This window comes from Balaenoptera musculus, chromosome 17 (genome assembly GCF_009873245.2).
Source record: "Balaenoptera musculus isolate JJ_BM4_2016_0621 chromosome 17, mBalMus1.pri.v3, whole genome shotgun sequence".
Taxonomy (NCBI): Eukaryota; Metazoa; Chordata; class Mammalia; order Artiodactyla; family Balaenopteridae; genus Balaenoptera; species Balaenoptera musculus.
The window spans coordinates 20571333-20594436 of record NC_045801.1 but is presented as its reverse complement, the minus strand read 5'-3'; the positions used below and the strand labels follow the sequence as shown (position 1 = coordinate 20594436).

Genomic DNA, 23104 nt, shown 5'->3' with positions numbered 1-23104 from the left:
ATACAACTCAGTAAGAAAAAAAAGCAAATAACCCAATTTAAAAATGGGCCAAGGATCTGAAAAGACATTTCTCCAAGGAAGATACATGAAAGGCTAACAGGTACATGGGAAGATACTCAGCACCACTAGTCATTAGGGAAATGCAAATTAAAACCACAGTGAGATACCACCTCACACCTGTTAGAACGGCCATCATCAAAAAGACAAGAGATAACAAATACTGGTGTGGATATGAAGAAAAGGGAATCCTTGTAAATAATGGGGGGGGGCCTGTAAATTGTGACAGTCGCTATGTGGAAAAGAGTATAAAGGATCCTCAAAAAATTAAAAATAAAACTACCATATGATCCAGCAATTCCACTTCTGGGAAAATACTCAAAGGTAACAAAGACACTAACTAGAAAAGATATCTACACCTCCATGTTCATAGCAGCAGCATTTACAAAAGCCAAGACATGGAAGTGACCTAAGTATCCATCGATGGATGAAGGGATAAAGGAGTTGTGGTATATATAAACAATGGAATATTATTCAGCCATAAAAAGCGAGGAAATCCTAACATTTGCAACAACAGAGATGGATCTTGAAGACATTACGCCAAGTGAAACAGTCATACAGAGAAAGACAAGTCCTCTATGATCTTACTTATATGTAGAATCAAAAAAAAAAAAAAACCCAAAAAACAGAGAAAGAGATCAGAATTGTGGTCACCAGAGGCAGAGGGGGGAAAGGGGGAGGGGAATTGCAGGAAGGTGGTCAAAAGGTACAAACCTGCAGTTATAAGATAAATCAGTGCTAGGGATGTCATGTACAACATGATGATTATAGCTAACACTGCTGTGTGATATACAGGAAAGTTAGGAGAGTAAATCCTGAGCATTCTCACCACAAGGAGAAATTTTTTCTTCTTTTCTTCTTTTTTCTTTTTATTGTATCTATATGAGAAGGTGGATGTTTGCTGAACCAATTGTGGAAATCATTTACAGTATATGTACATCAAACCATCATGCTGTATGCCTTAAACTTATACAGTGATGTATGTCAATTGTTTCTCAATAAAACTAAAAAAAGATAAGCTAGAAAAAGGATAATAAAATGGATAAATGCAAACCAAAAAAATGGATACTGAAGAAAAATCTCTCTGAAATGAGAGAAAAAAAATCACTAAAGTTTTACTGTGGACTTTGTGAAAACTGATAAATATTTAGATTCACTGAATATCAAGTCTAAAGAAACTTTCCCAAATCCAGGAAAAAGAAATAGATCCTGTATAAAAGAAAAAAAAATATCAGTCTAATTTGTCTATGTGGTTTTCAGGGAGAATGGTTACGCTATGCTTCCCAAATTCTACCATCAGTAATAAATGAAGGCAAGGAGAAGACATTTTCAGCTGGGAAAGGGCTTTAGAATGCTGATGTGTTCTGTACGGTAACTGAGATCAACCAACAATGTGGGCGTTGAGGAATGCAAACATTGTTAAATAGCGTTGTTTCTAAGGAGAATGTAAACGCTATCTCATTCTTGAAACAAGAGGTCCGATTATGTGACAATCAACAATTTAACTATTGCAGGGATTTCCCTGGTGGTGCAGTGGTTAAGAATCTGCCTGCCAATGCAGGGGACACAGGTTCGAGCCCTGGTCCGGGAAGATCCCACATGCCGCGGAGCAACTAAGCCCATGCGCCACAACTAGTGAGCCCACGCGCCTAGAGCCCGTGCTCTGCAACAAGAGAAGCCACCGCAATAAGAAGCCCGTGCACTGCAACAAAGAGTAGCCCCGGCTCGCCGCAACTAGAGAAAGCCCGTGCACAGCTACGAAGACCCAATGCAGCCAAAAATAAAAAAAAAACAAACAAAGAAAACCCCAATTTAACTATTGCAGACTGAGATAAAAACCTAAAGTAGAATAACAAAAACTGGGGGGAAAGGGTGGTGTGTGTCCGGAGCTGGAGGAAGGAAAGCGTGGGCACTTTTCATCTGTATGTGGGGTGAGTCAGTAGATATTGTTTCATTCTTGACATTAATAATTTGAGAAACAGAGGTTTAGAACATAGGTTTTAAACATGTGTCAATATTATTTAAAAATTTGATAGTAATGATCAGAAGAACTTTAAACAAGTACCATACCTTCCAAATTCCTGGAGTAGGATGCAGAGAGGGGAAGGAATCAAAGATAAACTCATAATGTAGAGCAAAACTAGGCACATCCATTTAAAAAAGGAAAAAAGGAGGAACAAAAAGGACTCCAAAAATTGAAGTCAGATGTAAGCTAAGAGGACAGAACAAAATAATCGACTTTTATAAACATACATATTTATGAAAGTCTGAAAGTATACGCACCAAAAGGTTAACAGTTGTTCCTGCATGGTGTGTTTAGAGTAACTTTAACTTTAAAATGTTTGACTAACTAAATTTTTAAAAAATTTTCTGGCAGCAATTACATCTATGTGATTAAAAATAAAACATACACCGAAAATTCCTCTTCATTCATCTGAATGAACGCTGATCACGAAGGCCCTCATTAAAACTAGAAATGACCAGCCTAGCTGCCATGGCTGAGATTGGCATTTGCTGTGATTGTGTGACTTGTTTCACTAATCTGACTCATTTCCCCAAACAGGATGCACAGGTGGTGTGTTCATTTATTTAGTCACAACACTAATTATTCTTTACCATTGTGCTCTGCCCTGGTTTTCTCAACATAACCACTGCAACGGTAGGAAAGCACCCTTGGGTGTTGCTTGTGTGCATGTGCAGAAGGTGTGGGACCTCGGCTCCTAGGCAAGTGAGACTGGGTCCTCAGCTGTGGGTCAGTCCCTGTCAGGATGCGAGGGCTCACTGTTCAGCCCCTTCGCACCACACACTTTTATCTGCCCTCCAGCTTCAGCTCTCATAACTGCCCCACCACAAGCCTCAAATTCCAGCCACACTGAGCAAGTCATTTCTTGAATCTTGCTGCCATGCCTGGACTGCTTTGCCACATTAGGGGAAAATGAACGGCCACTCCTAAGGGTCCACGGCCCCTCTGCCTGTCCCCTCACTTACCTCGTGTATTGTGACTGCTTTAGTCATCTGCTGAGGAAACGTCTATCTCACCACGTGGATGCCTGCTGCCAGGGAAGTATGGTGTTTGCCTTCCCGCAGTAGCACGGTGCCCAAAAAGTAGAAAGTGCTCAACAGACACTGCTGCATGGAGAGCTTCTCTGAGCTGCTTCCCTTCAGCCCCCAGCCCCCTCTTCCCTCGCTCACACCTCTCCTCTCGGTGGGAGAGATCCTGAAACCCAGTCCCTCTAAAACCGAGTGCCCTCCGTCTGAAACTTTATTCCCTTTCTTGTCCTGCCCCTGTTCCCCTCAGGACTGAGGAACATCAAAGAAAAGGGGGACTGAAAGCGAGCAGGACCCTGTTGGGGGCTTCCTGGGTACAAGCCCCTCCATTTCCCATGCTTCTTGTTTGGCATTCTCTTGAGTTCCAGAGAACAGACTCAAGCAGTTAATGATTAGAACAACAGAATCACAGGCCTCCTAGTTCCTCCTGAAGGGATAAAGATAACAATCTGATGCATATCTTTGAGTTGTTCTACAAAAACCAAGACCCCCACCCCTCAGCCGGTGGAGGATGGTGACCACATGCTGACCACGAGCACAAAGACCCCAGGCTGGTTGGAATGACCGACATTCCTGAAACATCACCCTATTACCTCACCACCAGCCAATCAGAAAAATGTCCAGGGGCTGATCCCGCACCCTGTGACGCTCACCCCTAATGTTGCCTTTAAAAACCCTTGTCTGAAAGCCAGCGGGACTTTGCCTCTTTTGAGCATTAACTGCCCTATCTCCTTGCTTGGTAAATACATGCTGTACTTTCCTTCACCACAACCCAGTGTCGGTAGATTGGTGAGTGAAGCCGAGTCTGGTTAGGTAACAATTTTAGGGTCTAAGAGGCAGCGTCCGGCAAACGTTGTTCTCTGAGCTCCACAGGGCCACTCTCTCCTGGAGGAGCACAGATGAGATTTTTATGCAACAAAATAAGCTGGCAAGAGTTCAACGGCACGGCTCCTGTGCTCTGTGGCCGGCTCCACCCTCATTGAAGAGCCTAGCTACTTTGTACTTCCTTCTCATCCACCTCCTACCCAAAGCCCCACCACCCTCCGGAAAGAAGCTGGCACCAGGCTTGTTCAGTTTTCTGTATCATGATCCCAAGTGGGTCTCTACTGAAAGAGAGGGGATGGTCACAAAGACCTGACCTGTTGAAGTTGAATATTCCCAAGTTGAAGAATTTCCTCACCCAGCCCTATGTTTTACAATATGATCAAGCAATAATCCTTTTGTTTTACAAATTTACAAACAAAGGACAAAAAAGAGTGTCTTATTTTCAGGCTGGGTCAGGAGAGTACTGAATACAGTAGGACCTCACTTACAAAGCGTTAGAGTCACTAGGAGCCCAAGAGACCCTCTGAAGAACTGGGGTTTATGCATTTCGCCTTCCTCCCACCTCCTCTCTGATCACTGGTCCCCTCAGCCTCCACTAGGTCACCTCTACTCCAGTCACACTGTACTCAGTGTCCAAACAGCCCATCACCGTGCCTCTTGTATGTGTGTGTCCCATCCCTTCATGCCCACCCTGCAAAACAACAGTCATCTTTCTAGATGTTGCCCAAATGCCAACTGCTCGGCAAAGCACTCTTGAATGACTTTGCCCACAGTTAGACATATAAACACAGTACTGGGGCAGCTCTTAGTATTATGCCATTGCATGAGAAGTTATCTGTTTCTGCATCTTCATTTATGTTTTTATTCAACAACTAGGTATTGGGTAAGCGGCACGAGTGGGTGAGCTCTTTGAGGATGGAGCCTGTGTCTGTCATCCCTGGGGCCCTAGATCTCAGCTCTGCACCTGCGTAAATTATGAGCACAATAACTCTTTGGTGCATAAAAAATGATGGAAAGATAAAGCCCAGCTCTTTGATATTCAGGAATGACTATGCTCATTTTATAACAGAGAGGTGCCCGCCTTTGTGTCTAAGATAGGTAACGAAGATACCACAGTTTCTTTACTTTTTTTAATAGACTGCTCTTACTATCAGGAAGTTCTTCTCATATCTAATGTGAATCGCACCTCCCATAATTCAAGCTTCCCCTTGATCCTCCCTTGGTTTGCAAATGACAAAATGTTGCTCTTCACCACTATTCTGATATTTGAAAATTATTCTAAAATTTTCTCAGCTAGTTCCAACTAACAAAAAAATGTGGTGTTGAGAATCTCAATTAACTTTATTCCTATGGAGGCCAGTTTTAAGGTTATATATCTTTTACAGATATTTTCTCCTGGGGACTGCTGAAGGCCTTTGCATCACATGCCACAGTTGCAGGGCCAGAAGCTTCCTAGGCCTGGTAAAGGCACAGCCTTGGCTAGAGGAAGAGAGACTTCCTGGATCTAAGAAGAGTGTACATCCACTGTCTCAAAGACCCTTTACCTATTGTGTGACACTTTTTTTTTTTCTTTTTAAGTTTTTATTGAATTTGTTACAATATTGCTTCTGTTTTATGTTTTGGTTTTTTGGCCTAGAGGCATGAGGGATCTTAGCTCCCTGACCAGGGATCAAACCCGCACCCCCTGCATTGGAAGGCGAAGTCTTAACCACGAGGGAAGTCCCTTGTGTGACATTCTTGATGTGGCTCAGCTACGACCTCTGTGGCTGTCTCGTCCACTTGCATCCAGGCTTCTCCTCCCCTTCCATTTGCGCACGTGACTCTGAGGCTCTCTACTGTGACACGTTTCCATACTCTCCTAATACCCAGGGGTTTGAGGTTGGTTTTCCAAGGAATTGTCTTTCTGCAATATCTGAGGGGCTGGCCACAAATTACTTTGTCCTGAGTCCCAAGTATAACTTCAAATAGTACCTGGCAAAAGATTTTCAGGAACCACGAACTGTCCCACAACTTAGCATATTAGGGGTTGAAATGTGACTCCCCCAGATTCACATATCAAAGTCCTAATCCTCATCAAGTCAGAGTGTGAGACCTGATTTGGTGGTGTCGATGGAATGATGTAAGATGAGGTCAAATCGGAGTAGCATGGTCCCCTTATCCAATACGACTGGTGTCCTTATAAAAGGGGAAAACTGGGCAGAGAGAAAGAGGCATGTGAAGACCGCAGTTATCCTGCCATAAAAGAAACTAAGAGAAGGTAGGAGAGAAGCCTGGAACAGGCCCTTCCCTAATGCATTCATGTGGCAATTTCTGTTGTTCTAAGCTATCCAGTTTTTGGCAGTTTGTTACTGCAGCCCTAGTAAACTAACACAAAATGCGATATACTACCTGCTTTCTTAGTTTATCTGGCTGTTCTGAAGGGGGCAAGCACGTTTCCCTTTAAAGTTTATGTCAAGTCTTAAAGTGACATCACACTAACTACTCCCCTAGGGAATGATTAGACATTTGACATTGTCCTCTGCACTGAGGCAGAGAACACTAACAATGCAGCAGCATGAGAGATGACTACAAGCACCTATATGCCAATCAAATGCACAACCTGGAAGAAATGGACAAATTCTTAGAAAAGCACAACCTTCCGAGACTGAACCAGGAAGAAATAGACAATATAAACAGACCAATCACAAGCACTGAAATTGAGACTGTGATTAAAAATCTTCAAACAAAAGCCCAGGACCAGATGACTTCACAGGTGAATTCTATCAAACATTTAGAGAAGAGCTAACACCTATCCTTCTCACACTCTACCAAAATATAGCAGAGGGAGGAACACTCCCAAACTCATTCTATGAGGCCACCATCACCCTGATACCAAAACGAGAAAAGGATGTCACAAAGAAAAAAAACTACAGGCCAATATCACTGATGAACATAGATGCAAAAATCCTCAACAAAATACTAGCAAACAGAATCTAACAGCACTTTAAAAGGATCATACACCATGATCAAGTGGGGTTTATCCCAGGAATGTAAGGATTCTTCAATATATGCAAATCAATGTGATACACCATATTAACAAACTGAAGGAGAAAAATCATATGATCATCTCAATAGATGCAGAAAAAGCTTTCAACAAAATTCAACACCCATTTATGATAAAAACCCTCCAGAAAGTAGGCATAGAGGGAACGTACCCCAACATAATAAAGGTCATATATGACAAACCCACAGCCAACATCGTCCTCAATGGTGAAAAACTGAAACCATTCCCTCTAAGATCAGGAACAAGACAAGGTTGTCCACTCTCACCACTATTATTCAACATAGTTTTGGAAGTTTTAGTCACAGCAATCAGAGAAGAAAAAGTAATAAAAGGAATCCAAATCGGAAAAGAAGAAGTAAAATTGTCACTGTTTGCAGAAGACATGATACTATACATAGAGAATCCTAAAGAAGCTACCAGAAGACTATTACAGCTAATCAATGAATTTGGTAAAGTAGCAGGATACAAAATTAATGCACAGAAATCTCTTGCGTTCCTATACACTAATGATGAAAAATCTGAAAGAGAAATTAAGGAAACACTCCCATTTACCACTGCAACAAAAATAATAAAATACCTAGGAATAAACCTACCTAAGGAGACAAAAGACCTGTATGCAGAAAACTATAAGACACTAATGAAAGAAATTAAAGATGATACAAAGAGATGGAGAGATATACCATGTTCTTGGATTGGAAGAATCAACATTGTGAAAATGACTATACTACCCAAAGCAATCTACAGATTCAGTGCAATCCCTGTCAAGCTACCAATGGCATTTTTCACAGAACTAGAACAAAAAATTTCACAATTTGTATGGAAACATAAAAGATCCCGAAGAGCCAAAGCAATCTTGAGAAAGAAAAACGGAGCTGGAGGAATCAGGCTCCCAGACTTCATACTATACTACAAAGCTACCGTAATCAAGACAATATGGTACAGGCACAAAAACAGAAATATAGATCAATGGAACAGGATAGAAAGCCCAGAGATAAACCCACACACATATGGTCAGCTTATCTTTGATAAAGGAGGCAAGAATATACAATGGAGAAAAGAGAGCCTGTTCAATAAGTGATGCTGGGAAAACTGGACAGCTACATGTAAAAGAATGAAATTAGAATACTCCCTAACACCATACACAAAAATAAACTCAGAATGGATTAAAGACCTAAATGTAAGGCCAGACACTATCAAACTCTTAGAGGAAAACACAGGCAGAACACTCTATGACATAAATCACAGCAAGATCCTTTTTGACCCCCCTCCTAGAGAAGTGGAAATAAAAACAAAAATAAACAAATGGGACCTAATGAAACTTAAAAGCTTTTGCACAGCAAAGGAAACCATAAACAAGACAAAAAGACAACCCTCAGAATGGGAGAAAATATTTACAAATGAAGCAACTGACAAAGGATTAATCTCCAAAATTTACAAGCAGCTCAATATCAAAAAAACAAACAATCCAATCCAAAAATGGGCAGAAGACCTAAATAGACATTTCTCCAAAGAAGATATACAGATTGCCAACAAACACATGAAAGAATGCTCAACATTATTAATTATTAGAGAAATGCAAATCAAAACTACAATGAGGTTTCACCTCACACCAGTCAGAATGGCCATCATCAAAAAATCTACAAACAATAAATGCTGGAGAGGGTGTGGAGAAAAGGGAACCCTCTTGCGCTGCTGGTGGGAATGTAAATTGTTACAGCCACTATGGAGAACAGTATGGAGGTTCCTTAAAAAACTAAAAATAGACCTACCATACGACCCAGCAATCCCACTACTGGGCATATACCCTGAGAAAACCATAATTCAAAAAGAGTCATGTACCACAATGTTCATTGCAGCTCTATTTACAATAGCCAGGACATGGAAGCAACCTAAGTGTCCACCGACAGATGAATGGATAAAGAAGATGTGGCACATATATACAATAGAATATTACTCAGCCATAAAAAGAAATGAAACTGAGTTATTTGTAGTGAGGTGGATGGACATAGAGTCTGTCATACAGAGTGAAGTAAGTCAGAAAGAGAAAAACAAATACCGTATGCTAACACATATATATGGAATCTTAAAAAAAAAAAAAAGGTTCTGAAGAACCTAGGGGTAGGACAGGAATAAATACGAAGACATAGAGAATGGACTTGACGACATGTGGAGGGGGAAGGGTAAGCTGGGACGAAGTGAGAGAGTGGCATGGACATATATACACTATCAAATGTAGAATAGATAGCTAGTGGGAAGCAGCTGCATCGCATGGGGAGATCAGCTCAGTGCTTTGTGTCCACCTAGAGGGGTGGGATAGGGAGGGTGGGAGGGAGACGCAAGAGGGAGGAGAAATGGGGATATATGTATATGTATAGCTGATTCACTTTGTTATACAGCAGAAACTAACACAACATTGTAAAGCAATTATACGCCAATAAAGATAAAAAAAAAAAAAAGAATGCAGCAGGAGGGGACTGGGTGAGGTAATGAGGAAGAGGAAAGGAACGTGTCACTTGGATCTCCACTCCCCTAAAACCTCATGATGTACACAGACTGTTTATTCACATATTACAAATTAGTTAAGGTCTGGCAAGATCGGTAATCTGCTGATAATCACAGAACCAGAGAGTAATTGCACAGACAATGGAATCCAGCTGTGTCTGACTGACTCTATAGCCATACCAGGATTTTCCTTCTGGGAAGGTAATTAAGCATCAGGATAAGTTAGCAAAGAAAGCTGGCTACCATCATTTTCTTGAAGGCTTAACAACGGACACACAGTTATCTTGTATGGGGTAGGTTGTGCATCATTTTTCCTGAACTCAGGAGCATGGGCAATACAATCTTTCAAAGTTCTTTTTGGATCTATTATGTTTATGGTCATACAACAGTCTTCATGAATGGAAGAAGAAGGAACCTTACGCTTCAGGAATTTTATCCATGTAGTCCCCATTTGAGAGTTCAGCTCTCTGGACTAAGGGACAAGACTATGCAACCAAGCGGGTCCCTAGTAATTGCTGGCTTGGGACCAGTAATCCACGTCACATGCCAGTTCTGCTTTTACACACCAGTGTCTCTTCCATGCTTTGAGTCCCAAGGTATTGAGTGATTTCAGACCCCGTTAGAAGCAGGGAGACCAAGCATGCTATCTTGACATGCTTTCTTTAACCTTATTTCACCTTCTAGTCACCTCCTGAAGATTAAGCAATACAACTTTTTATTCACTTAAGAACACACTGCCCATCTAAAGACAGGAATCGTGGGCCATGAGATTCTAGATTTAAATGAAATCACCAGGGATAGTGGATAACACCCAAAACACTCATCACGATTAAGAGCAGTGCAAAACCAATTTACAGATTATAGGAAGGTGGCAAAACTTAAAAGAATAGAAACAAAACTAGCAAGCAGGCTCTGCTTTCAGGAATATATAAAGCTCTTCCCCCTTTCAAAGTGGATCTCTTCAGCCAGAACTGAATGAGGTGCATAGTCAGTGATTAGTAATCACAAGCTAATCATCACTTACTAGCAACAGTTCCTGTGGCTGCTATTTAATTTTTTAAAAAATCTTTATTTTTTATAGTTGTACCTTATTACCAAGGCAGTGAGTTTATGTTTACTTTGGATTCCAATGATGGGATGATGAAAAAGCTACTCTTTAAAAAGATAATGACCCTTGATAAAGATGACATTTTCTCCTCAAAGCGTTAAGACACTGACATTTTTAAATTGTGAGGAATGGGAGAGAAGCTGGGTTGCATTGTTGTTGCTTTTACCTTTTCTTATGGGATTTCTACTTGAAGGAGCTCAGAGTCTATTGAACACAAAAAGTTAACTACTGGTTAGGTATTTCACCAAGTTCTACTTGACAAACACAAAGTCATTTTCACCTGTGGGGCTCCGCCTCCCCGGCTAGAACACAGCTCTGCTGCTTGGAAATTGGCCAGACCCCCCGACATCACTCCCCAGCAATTTCCTGACATCCTCCTGGTCTTGCTATTTAACACAAACAAAAAGAAGTCTTTCAAAACCCCAAAGCATGGTAATCATGTACAAATCTGTACAATGTTGATTGTATCAATATATTGACACTGATACTCAAATCTCTCCAGTTGAATAAAGAACCAGAAGCCACTTATCTTTAAGGTTAAACAAAAGTGTTCACCTCCCCTCTCTCCCACTTCCCCAAAGTCCTCAATTATAATGAAAGAAAAAGGAAAAAAAATAAAATGCACAAACTGACACTTTGCTAAACTTACTTGGGGTGGGAAAAAAAAGATAATTCCTTAAAGCCCATATGGGCCAGGCTGATGAAAATCAGGGACTTCCTCAACCTCTCTTAAAAAGCAAAACAGAACTCTGGTGTTTGCGCTGAAACCTTTCCGCTCTGGCTGCAGCTCTGAGGAGTGGCGGCCGTGGAGCGGCCTTGCAGCCGTCTCTGCAGTCCACGCAAGCTGCGGCTGATGGAACCATGCGTCAGTGATTCTGTTCCTGCTTTTCTGATGGGTCCCTGAGGGGGCTTCTGAGTAACTGTGCCTGGCCTTCCACAGCTCTGATAGGACGTACCTCCCTCTCCCCTCTTCATGCCAAGGTTAAGACCTGAGCACGGGGAGGGTGCCTCTTCAGGGTGGGTGGTTTGCAGCCCCCTGCCCTATCCTGGGCTCCTCTGAAGCATGTTTCCCTCAAGCCTGTCGTTCCATCGGGTTACGGGTGTGAACAGCGGCTCGACACAGACAAAATGATGTTTCTGAATAAAAGAATGTGCTACCCAGGAGGCATAACCAGTATTTAATTTGCTGCCTGTGTTCGACAGACTGTGAGCTCCTCAAGGGCAGGGACTACATCTCATTTGTCTTTGTAGCCTTGGTGACTAACGCACGTTCACTTGTTCATTCATTTACTCCACAACTATTTACTAAGAGCAAGAGGTACCAGATGAGAAAGGCACAGGCCTCCACAAAGAATTAGACATTTCTTTTGCCCCACAGGTTGGACTGCCATGGAATCAATATACTTTCTAATATGTTACAAGAGGCAAAAATACACACTCAAAATAAATAATACAAAAGCAGAGCTATCTTCCTCCTAGGCTCACTGAATGTCAAAGATGAATGGGACCTGCTTTTCTAGATACGGAAGGAGGAGCTGACCAATCCTTGATCTTACGCTCTCTTCACCTTGAGCAAGGTGGTCTGTGGAAGATAAAGCACTTCAAGCAGACATTTCCATTGCTCCCTGCAGCCCTCCTGCCCTCCGAACCCAAGTTTTTCATTCATTCATTCATTCATTCATTTATTTTTAGTATTCTAATTTTCAAAAGTTCACATAATTCAAGGGTCTCCAGACAGGTTTACATACGGATTGTGAACCCACATACCTACAGGAGTCAAAATGTAAAATAATTTGAGAAAGTAAAGCCAGGGGAAGGAATGGAGGTCAGAACAGAGCAAGCTAGAAACACATGCTCTTGTTTCGGTTCTCTAGAGCGAATTGATGGCTTTAAGCAAGGGTTTTTCTTTTGCTCATGCTTTCGTTGGATGGGGATTCACGAAGAGCTCAGCTGGGTGGCCCATCTCTGAGCCATGTGGTGTCCCGTCACGGGGATGGAGGATGCCTTTCCGAGATGGCTTCCTCAGTCATGTGTCTGGCACCCAGGTGCTCCTTGACCTTTGTCTTTCTCCCCATGATGTCTCTTCTAGGGCGTCTTCTTGTGGCTTGGGCTTCTCACAGCATGGCGAGCTCAGGGCAGTTGCACTTGTTATATGGTGGTGCACTTCCTTGAACAAGTGTCTCAAGAGACAGGAAGTAGATGCTGCCAGTTTCTGCCACATTATACTGGTCAGAGCAGTCACTCAGCCTTGTAGGGGAGGATACCCAGACACCGCCTCTCCATAGGAGGAATGTTAAAGAATTTACAAAGGTCTTTAGCGTGCCTTAGTCTGTTTCAAAGACCAGCCACTGGGTATCAGGTTGTTGCATTGGGGGACTGTGGTCCTATATGAAATATTTAAAAAAATTTAAGTAGACGATGGAATAAATATTTTAAAATGTTGGCAATTAATTCAAATTTTCTGAAAAACTGTGTGTGTCAAACATGCACATTTGCAGATTCCGGCCGTGCCCACCAGTATGTACCCTGGGCTTAATGCACTAAACAAAATTCTTATAAAGGAGTTTTAGGAAAATACTGACATGTATTTTCTGCCTACAACTGAAAATGAAGATCTTAAGAGCGTTTTACCATCTTTGACAACAGAATTTTACTGAAAACACACCAGTAGGTAAATGACGGATCTTTCTATATAACTCTATCATGCCCCACAAGAGAAAACTGAATGTCTCCTATTCTGAGAATTCCCTTCTCCCATTTCTATCTTGGCCGAATCACAGTGTGATGAAATATATGGTGATTTCCATTTCTTGTTGAATTTGACTGAGAACTAGAAATACAAGATGATGATACTGACTTCATGCCCCAAAGGAAAACAAAGAGAAGCCCAGAAACTAAATAAGACGTCACTGATATAAACAGTCTAATCTCCACATTAGTCCTTTTTAAACTTTAGTGACCGAATCACCTTCTGAGTCAGAAGAACTAGGGGATGTCCCGAGACTCAGCATTTTGAACCAAAACTCCAGATGATTCTGATGTAGGTGGTCCCTACACCACATTGCTGGTACTCAATTACAGGGGCAGGTTTTTGAGAGAGAGCAAAACTGGGCACAGCTAAAGTATGAATCATGCCTCCTTTTACGATTTGGTGGCCGTGGTAGTAAATGGAATTGAGCTCCATCTCCCGACTCAGTGAAGAGAATGTGCTGGGAGTAGCAGAGAGGGTTTCTGAGCCTGGTTTTGCATTCGCTAGTTGACTGAGCTCAGGGAAGTCATGCCCCTTCTCGTGGCCTCCGCTTCCTCTTCTGTATGATGAGAAGGAGCGAGCCGGGTAATAACAATGGCCAGCACAACTGCCCACACCCCATGCCTGAGGTGAAGCCCCCTCCCCCAGGCCACCTTGCTCTCCGCTCTGCCCTGGCCTGGCCTCCCAGTCCTCGTCTACTCAGTCACGTCCAACAGAATGGAGCTGACACCTGGGCTGAGACCACTTCTGTAGCCCTGGCAGAGGATCCCTGTGGCCTCCTCCTGCTTGGGAGGCATATTACGGTTTGGGAGGGAAAATCAGGTGAAAAAGAAACCATGAAAGGTAGTTTTGGAGGAAGGAGAAGAGTTTTAGGGGCAGGAATTGTTCAGAAATAGAAACGTGCAATCTGAGAAAGGTGGAGGCGGGCGTGGGGAGCAAACAGCCTGCCAGCCAGTCTTAGGCCCATCCTGGTTCTCACCGTGACGGAGGTCTAGGTGTAGCTGTCTTTAGCAAATCCCAGCAGCTATACTGCAGGACAGCTGGCTTCAGGAAGGGCAGGGCTGGGATAAGGGTGAGCAAAACTGTGGGTCGACACATACATGAACCTGGGAGTGAGGGTCTCCCTTACATTTTGCACCAGGCCCCTCACTTGCCTCACCCTAGTCCCAGCCCTGAAGAGGCTGTATTAGGGCTCTGGAGTTACAAGCTTGCTGTGAGGTTGTCACCTCTACCACAGACCCCTGGGGCAGAGTGGGAGTGGGTCTTGTAGAAGGGGAAATGCAGACAGATCAGCCCAGACTCAGCCAGGACTTAACAAGGATTTGATTTACTGAAGGGCGTTTGGTGTTAAGGGGAAAGGCTTCGGGTCTGTGTTGGGTAAGCTGTGCAACTTTGGTCAAGTTACTTAACCTCTTTAAGTCTCAGTTTTAAAATCTTTCAAGGGGTTTCCCTGGTGGTGCAGTGGTTAAGAATCTGCCTGCCAATGCAGGTGACACGGGTTTGAGCCCTGGTCCAGGAAGATCCCACATGCTGCGGAGCAACTAAGCCCGTGTGCCACACCTACCCGGCCTGCGCTCTAGAGCCCGCGAGCCACAACTACTGAGCCCACGTGCCACAACTACTGAAGCCCGTGTGCCTAGAGCCCATGCTCCACAACAAGAGAAGCCACCGCAATGAGAAGGCCCCGCTTGCAGCAACTGGAGAAAGCCCGCGCACAGCAACGAAGACCTAACACAGCCAAAAATAAATAAATAGATAAATTTATAAAAAAATAAAATCTTTCAAATGAGAGTAAGGTCACCTCCTCAGCAGGGATGCTGTGAAATGGAGACTGCGTACATGGCACCTGGCACACGGTATTCTGTCAGGACGTGGAAAGTCTTCCCTTTTTTCCAGCCTCCATTCCACATTGAGTGACTGTCAGGAAACACAACAAACGAGGGACGGCAACCTTCATGCCAAAAATGGATGTGGAAATGCACGTCCTTGGGCAGAGGAAGTCTGGCAGGTCTTGCCACGCATTGTTGACTTTCTGAGTCTCTACTGCTTTCTCTTTTAACTCCTCCCATCTTGCTAAGGTTGGACCTGATGGAAGGTGGATGGTACAATGCCAGGATCTTGCCCACCAGGAAAAATCTCCCAGTGCTGCTCTGAGGCCAAAGTTCCAGGAAAAACCATGACAAACTCTTGTGTCATAGGCCTGCTTAGTGAGAATTATAGCTACTATGTACTTACAGGATTAGCATGTGCTTGGCCCTGCGCTAGGCTATGAACATTACCCACCTCAGCCCTTACAACTCGGTCAGACAGATATGACTATTCCCAGTTTACAGTTGAGGAAATAGAGACGAATATGGCTCATGACTGTAGAAATGGGCTAGGAAGTGAGCCTTTTCCTGAGTTCTTAACCACTATTTACTATTGAAGATTCATCACTCTGGAAATGCAGAAAACCCAAGAAGAGTTCATTATTCTCAGACTGTTTAGAGATGCAGAGAGGAATTAGCACTCGTGTGTGAAAAATAGTATAACACTGTGAAGCGGCTCAGACAGACAGAAAGCTCCTTGGGGGCAGGGACTCCTCTTCGTAGGAGCTCAACCACTGTGGGTTTGGATGTATAAGCAGATAAAATAACCATGTGTGCTACAGACAGAGATACTGTTGGGAATTCAAGGTCCAGGGAGGTCCCCAGTGGTGCAATGGAGAAGGCCAGTTTCATGGAGGACAGAGTAAGACCTGAGCTGGGATTTGGAGAGGTCAAGAAGAGCAAAAAGGATACAAGAGACCCATAAAGGAACACATAAACGGAGGCATGATCCAGCATGAGCCTGGGGTATTGAGACCATGAGGAGGACGAACTGTTTCGTCAACTTGGCAAATAGCCAGCTAAACCAACTAATAACTGGCCAGTTCTTGGTACAGGACTGTACGTTATCTGGAAACAGGTCAACCATGGCTGTGAGAACAAGGTCAAAGGCAAACAATGTAGGCTGGCCTAGACATACGATGTAGGGAAGTGAGCTGGAGCAGGCTGGGCTGCAGGAAGTGAGCCCCTGGCAGAGGATATGCAAATATAACTTTGAGCAGCTGTGAAACACACGAGGAGGACAAGTCAGCCACGAAGAACGTGCAGGAGGAAGACCGGGGAAGGGGCTGGAAGGAACACACACTGGGGCTGATCACCCTCTTCATCTGGTTTTTCATGCACCATAGCAGCCTACCTGCTCTCAGGAGACGCTTGGTGCATCTGTTTATTCTCTACAGTGAACTCAAGGAAGTCGTATTTACTAAGGGATAAGCCACAGGCTCGGCCATGAGGCTCAAAAACCTCCCTTTAGTAGAGCTAACTAGATATATGAAAAATTTCCTATGCACATATATAATTTTATATAATACATTTTTCATACAAATGCTAATATAATGTAATATAAATTTATATCAATAATTTTATCCTGGGCTAAAGAGCTAAGTCTAAAAAAACAGAAGAACATGAAAGATGGTTCTATCTTGAAGCTATTGGTTCCATCCTTACCCTTGCCACCCAACCGTGCCAAAAGTGTGATGAAATAGTACCAGCCAGGTCTGCTCTGTCACTGTCTAATTAATCTGTGTATTCCCACCAGGAAGGAAATGATTACTTGGTAATGACCTCCACATGGGCCTCAGGAACCCTAACATTTTCCACCAAGAAGCCCAGAGTGGTGATGTTGGGTGATCTCTGCCTCTAACTTGTGGGACTGAACAGCTATCCTTGCCCACACTGTACGCTGTAGAACCCCAGTGAGCACATGACATTAAAAGGCATCGTGAAGAAAAGGGTTTTCTGGTTGTGACAGGGGTCCTAAAGAACATCCCAGGTTTGCTGATTCGCTGGGGGGACCAACGGGACTCAGCATATAGTCGTGCTCACAGCTAAGATGTTATCACATCACAGCAAAAGGATGCAGAGCAAGATCTGCAAAGAGAAAGGCCCCTGGGGTGAAGTCCGGAGGAAACTAGGCACTAGCTTCCGAGCAACCTCTCCCCTTGGAGTCACACAGGATGCTTTTAATTCCTCCAGCCGTGAACTGTGAAACATGTGTGAAATGCTCTCTACCAGGGAAGCTCATTAGAGGCTCAACGCCTAAGGTTTTTTATCAGGGGCTGGTCACACAGGCATCCTTGGCTAGGCAGGTACCAAATTTCTAGATTCCCGGAAAGAAAGCAAGTGTTTAACATAAGTGATATTGTTTGGACAAACGCTTTAGGCACATGGGCCTTTCTGAACAGGGGGTGGTGGGGACTCTCCAGAAATCCAGTAGGGGCCAACCTCACAGGCAGGACCTTCTAAGAAAAGCAGTCTCAGTCCTGTTATGCTAATTTTTTCCCATACAATAGTCTATTAAGTCTAGAAAACCGTGTGCCATGGCCACCTTTGGGAGATTAATAATACACATTAGCACATGAAAGTGCTTTGAGAAGTACTATAGTGTAAAAGACTGTTTTTAAATTCTAACCAACATTTCCCAACCCTATTTGATCATTATCCTTTAAAAAAAATACAGTACTTATCACATCCTTTTGGATACTAGCATTCTGCAGAATATGATTTGGGAAATCCTGGGCTAAGTGTGTGAACTTGCATTACTTCTCTGGCCTCAGCTTTCACCAGCTATTAAACACACTAATAACAACAGCCGGCACGTACATTGCTCTTACTGTGTGTAAAGTTTTTAATACAATAACTCAATCAAATAAGGGGTTGGACAAGGTAGCCTCTGCGCAGGGTAAAGCGGCACAGTTGGGGGAAACAGTGCAGACACTGAATTACTCACTGAGATCATTTCCTGGCTTCGCCAGTTATCAGCTGTATGACAAGTTCCTTAACCTTGGTGTACCTTGGTTTCTTTATCTGTGAAATGAGAAAGTGTTTAATACACAGGAAGTGCTACACATGGGCTTGTTGATATATATATTTGTTTAAGTAAATGAAGTTCTTTCCAGCTCAAGCAGTCTTGATCCTTTGCTCTATGCCACGAACCACGGACGGGCACAGACAACAGACTCTTGTGGCTTCAGAGACTAAGGGATGGCACAGTAGGATGAGGGTGGCCTGAGGGAACCAGAAGGGTCCCAGGTGGAGCTTGTTCCAGGTCCTAGGGAGCCGTGACACCCAAGGCCAGTCAAAGACAAGGCCCATGCCAGGGAGTAGACGCAGACCATCACCAGCCAAGAGGCACTATTTCCTTGGAGTCTAGGACTGAGGCCAACAACTGTAAATAGAGCAAGACTCCAAACAGCCTTCAATTAAACCTGGTGATTTTATCCATATGGTTGAAGAAAGGCACCTCGCAAGAAAATCCCCTCGGAATCAAGACCCAGACAGATCTACGTGGTACAAAAAAGAACAGGGAAGGATGCTAAATTGAAAAATGACAAACTGCCACCAAGAAAAAGCCAATTTTTAATATGCCTCAACACTTCTTCTTTCTCCCTTCTCAAGCTATCTTCAGTTGAGGAATGTTCTATATAACTGAATAATCCTTCATTGAGATATATGACGAGTTAGCTGTGTCATTCTGGAACGTGAAGGACAGTGATACATTTTATAGTGAGTCGATAGACACAGGTGGGTATAGAGAGTGTGTGGGGGGGGAGAAGACCCCTCAGTGCACTTGGGTGTGCTAAAACTGTTGCCTAAATAAAGAACTGTGCAAGGGCTTGGTAAAGAAATTAGATTATTATCTCTCTGAGGCAATCCTAGGTCTGTCATACCCCTGATTGTTTTCACAGATAATTCCTTGTGGCCATTTTCCTAGGACTCATCTTTTTTTTGAAGTAAGAATCTAGAACATTCCATGTACTTTCACTGTGCCATCCATGCCTCTCCATCCCTAAGTAACACTGAGCTGAGTGCTTGGCTCACCATATAGGTTCAAAAAACATGTGTTGAATAAACGAAGTCACTCGTTCACAGATCCTTCTCTTTTAAATATTCAACGTTTGCCTCCTTACCTAGCAATACCCAATGCGTCAAAGCCTTTTTCTCTCTGAATCCTGCCTGCCTCATTCGGGCAGGCAGTACCGATTCTGACAGAACATAGCACTTTGTGGGTAATAATAAGAGCGACCACTGTAGGAGCCTTTACTTTGTTTCAGGTGCTGCTCTAGCATCTTTACATATATCAACTCTTTATACAATCACCTCTCAGGTAGGTCCTTTTATGCCCTTGCTTTTACAGGTGCAGGCGATGAAGCCCAGAGGTGAAAGGAACGTGCCCAAGCTTCCATAGCTAGGATGTGCAGATGCCTCTTCTCCAGCTGCCTCAGTCACAGCCTCATAGTATTGAATATTTAGCATCCTGTTGTGGCTTATGGTCTGACCATTCACGGGTCCACGCCAGTGCTAGCCTGGGAGCTAGCCTGGGATGCAGCAGGGGTGTTCCTCACATAATTCCTCAAACAATCCATAGAACAGGTTGAAAAACCTACAACAACGCAACTCAAACACTGAAAAAATAAAGCCAAGCGTTTTGTGGTCAGACAGATCTGGGTTGAGTTCCAAATTCTAACCTTGTCACCTCGGCCATGTCATTTCTGTCTCTCAGAGTTATCAGTTTTCTCTCCATAAAATGGGAATTGTAGAACCTATTTGATGGTGCTTGTGAGAATTAAATGAGTTAAAGAACGTGAAGTGTTTATTCAAGTGCCTAGCACAGAGCTTAATTAATACTGATACTCATCTAAAGGTTCATTTGATAACCATATAGCCTAAGATTTGCCTGAAGTCTAGTGGGTGTTCTACATTATGTCTCAATTTGGGGATCCAATGCAATAGGACCCACACAGAAAGGCTAATTGTATTTTGTTTGCCTCAAAATGGATCTTATTTCCAGGATACAAGCTTTGTAAAATATGCATAAGTTGGTGTCTAGATTCTTAAACGTGGTACCAAAATAGCCATATTCACTATGGGAAACCTGCCTGCCTCTTATGAGCTAGCCCTTCCATGTTTTACTTTTCTTGCTGTCATTTCTAGTTCTGATATTTTACTTCAGTTTCTTTAATCACATCCCATCATCTCCCTGACATCTCTCTGTGAAAATCTCTTATGTCAAGAACATAACCTGTTCTTTCTTGACACGTAGGAAAGAAGTCTTCAAAGCTCACTTTTCCCCCTCTGGCTTCATCTTCATGAGCTATATGCTTCTTCCTCTAAATACTAATATAAAAAAAGATTTTAATTTGGTAACTTTATATCTCTGTCATTGATTAAGTACAATGAAGGCATCAATCACATAACAACTGTGGTCAACACCTTTTAGGGTGTCTGTCTGCCTCACAATGTCCCCAAGGGATATCTCTGGACAGTGAGGGAGACACATTACAGCCCTGCTGCTGGCTGTTGTTGACTGGATCAAAGCCGGGCCAATGAGAGTTCCTGTCCAGAGAATAAGGAATTGGGTTGGGAAGGGGCAGAAAATAATTGGGAGCAGAAAGGTGAAAAATTGAGAGCACTTGGGAGAGTTCTGAGGGCTCTGGCCACAGTCAGTGAACTCAAAAGGGGTGAGACGACACCTGCCATTCTGTGGCTTGAGTTGTAGAGATAACTGTATAGAAAATGAAGTAGCTAGAAAAGGAGAAATGAGAGGTCCTGCTGCCTTTTTGCTCTGAAGCCCTGTCAAAGACTTCTTCCCTATGCGTATCAGGAACACCCCACCAAGCCCTGTTGTTTTGCAGAAGCCAACTTCAGCTTTCTGTTTTTTTTTTTTTTTTATTTGGTTGTGCCGGGTCTTAGTTGCAGCAGGTGGGCTCCTTACTTGCGGCTCCAAGGATCCTTAGTTGTGGCTCGCCAGCTCCTTAGTTGTGGCACATGGGATCCTTAGTTGTGGCATGCACGTGGGATCTAGTTCCCTGACCAGGGATCGAACCGGGGCCCCCTGTGTTGGGAGCGCGAAGTCTTATTCACTGCACCACCAAGAAGTCCCCAGCTTTCTGTTCTTTGAATCCACAAGAATCCTAAATCACCTAATGGCAAAACTGACTACAATTCGGGTTATGAACAATAATCCTTATGTGCATTCAACACTGTGTGCACATTTACGAACTGCTTATTATTATTAATATCTACTACAAGCAAGTACTAGAGCAAAGCTGCTGAAGCAGCCGTCCAAAGAACTAATAATTGGGTAGCAGCTGGAGGTTAAAAAGCAAGCCAGGGAGGGGGAGTGGATTTCCTGAAATGATAACTAATAGGAGAAGTCATCAGATCACTGGTGATGATTCAATTTACAAGAGTCCATCAAGGTCGGATGATTATAGATCAGGAGGACAGTAGTGGGGAGTGTCTTCTTATCAGGAAAGAATAAAACAATGAAACAGATGAATTGCTGTTTTTAAGATGAAGATTACAAGAGCACAAAATACTGGCTCTGCTCAGGTGGTTCCGAAAAAAGAAATGGCTACTGTCTCCGTGGTTCCTAAGAAATACGCTTCACTCTTACAGATGCCAATAAAGCATTATGCAACTGTCAATTTAATAAGGAAGTGCCACCAAAGATTCATATTTAACAGAGGCCAAATGTAATAGACAATGGGGAAAGGTGGGGACCTGAATTAACTAACCATGTTTGAGGAAATAATTGAGGCAATAAAAAGATTAATAGGAAATCAGGCCATTCTCCAGGACCTAAGGGTTTCTCAGTGGCATGTTTTAAAAGAAGAGCATTTTATTAACTCATCCTATTTTTAATGCACTAAGAAATGTAACTCAGGTCCCTGTCATCACTGCAGAAATGGGTACTGTATATAGTGAGACTCAAGTTAACTGCAGAGTTAGTGAATGACTGATAAAAAGGACATGGTCACATACTGCTCTCTGCTCAGTGTAGCCCTGCAGATATCTCAAGAACAACAGAACATTGTTCCAGATCAGAAAAATGCAGTAATTATGTCGCTTTAGAAAATTTGGAAAACCGAGGAGAGTGCAAGGAAGAAAATAAAAAGCACCCTCAAACCACCATCCAGAGATACCACTGTTAAAGTATTGGTGTATTTCTTTCCAGTTTTCTTTTTTTTCCCTGTAAGTATGAATAATATACATTTGTATGTTTACTGAATGTACACTAAAAATAATATTTTAAACTTCCTGTATATGCTATTTTCATATTCTTCGCTTAATGTCTAGTGAGAATTTTCTCTTGTCATTGCATATAATTTCAATGTTGCACCACATTCAATTGTATGGTTTTTTTATAATTTAACCAACATATTAGATATTTATATAGTTCCCACTTTACCATTTGCTATGGACTAAATATTTGTATTGTCCCCAAAGTCATATGCTGAAGCTCTAATCCCCAATGTGAAGGTATTAGGAAGTGGGGCCTTTGGGAGGAAATTAGGTCATGAGGGTGGAGCCCTCAGGAATGGGATTAGTTCCCTTATAACATGAGACATGAGAGAGCTTGCTTTCTCCTTCTCTCTCCCACATACACTGCTACTACCCTCCACCCCCAATCATGCAAAGACACAGCAAGGAAGCAACTGTCTACAAACCAGGAGGAGAGTTCTCACCAGGAAACGAATCGGCTAGCACCTCGGTCTTGGACTTCCCAGCCTCCAGAATTGTGAGAAATAAATTTCTGTTATTTATGTCACCCAGCCTATGGTATTTTTGTTTTAGCAGCACTAACTAAGACACTACTTTTTTAAACATTAAGAAAAAGAGAATTGTTTATTTCTACCTCCTTTCCCTGCCCCTTCTCCATGCTCCATTCTCGTCTTTTTCTG

General features: G+C 42.9%; 1 protein-coding gene across 3 annotated transcripts in view; it reads right to left on the bottom strand.

Annotated features, from left to right (window-relative positions):
* Positions 1–23104, bottom strand: part of SAMD12 (sterile alpha motif domain containing 12) — a 410789-nt gene that overhangs the window by 125618 nt on the left and 262067 nt on the right. For 2 of the 3 annotated variants that reach the window (XM_036830028.1, XM_036830030.1), the window contains exon 5: positions 12902–12967. The exons of the other annotated variant lie outside the window; for it this stretch is intronic. In XM_036830028.1, coding sequence (XP_036685923.1) covers positions 12939–12967 — 29 coding nt within the window. In that variant the 3' untranslated portion in view covers positions 12902–12938. Of the gene's footprint in view, positions 1–12901; positions 12968–23104 lie in introns of those variants that run through there. 3 annotated transcript variants of the gene reach the window in all.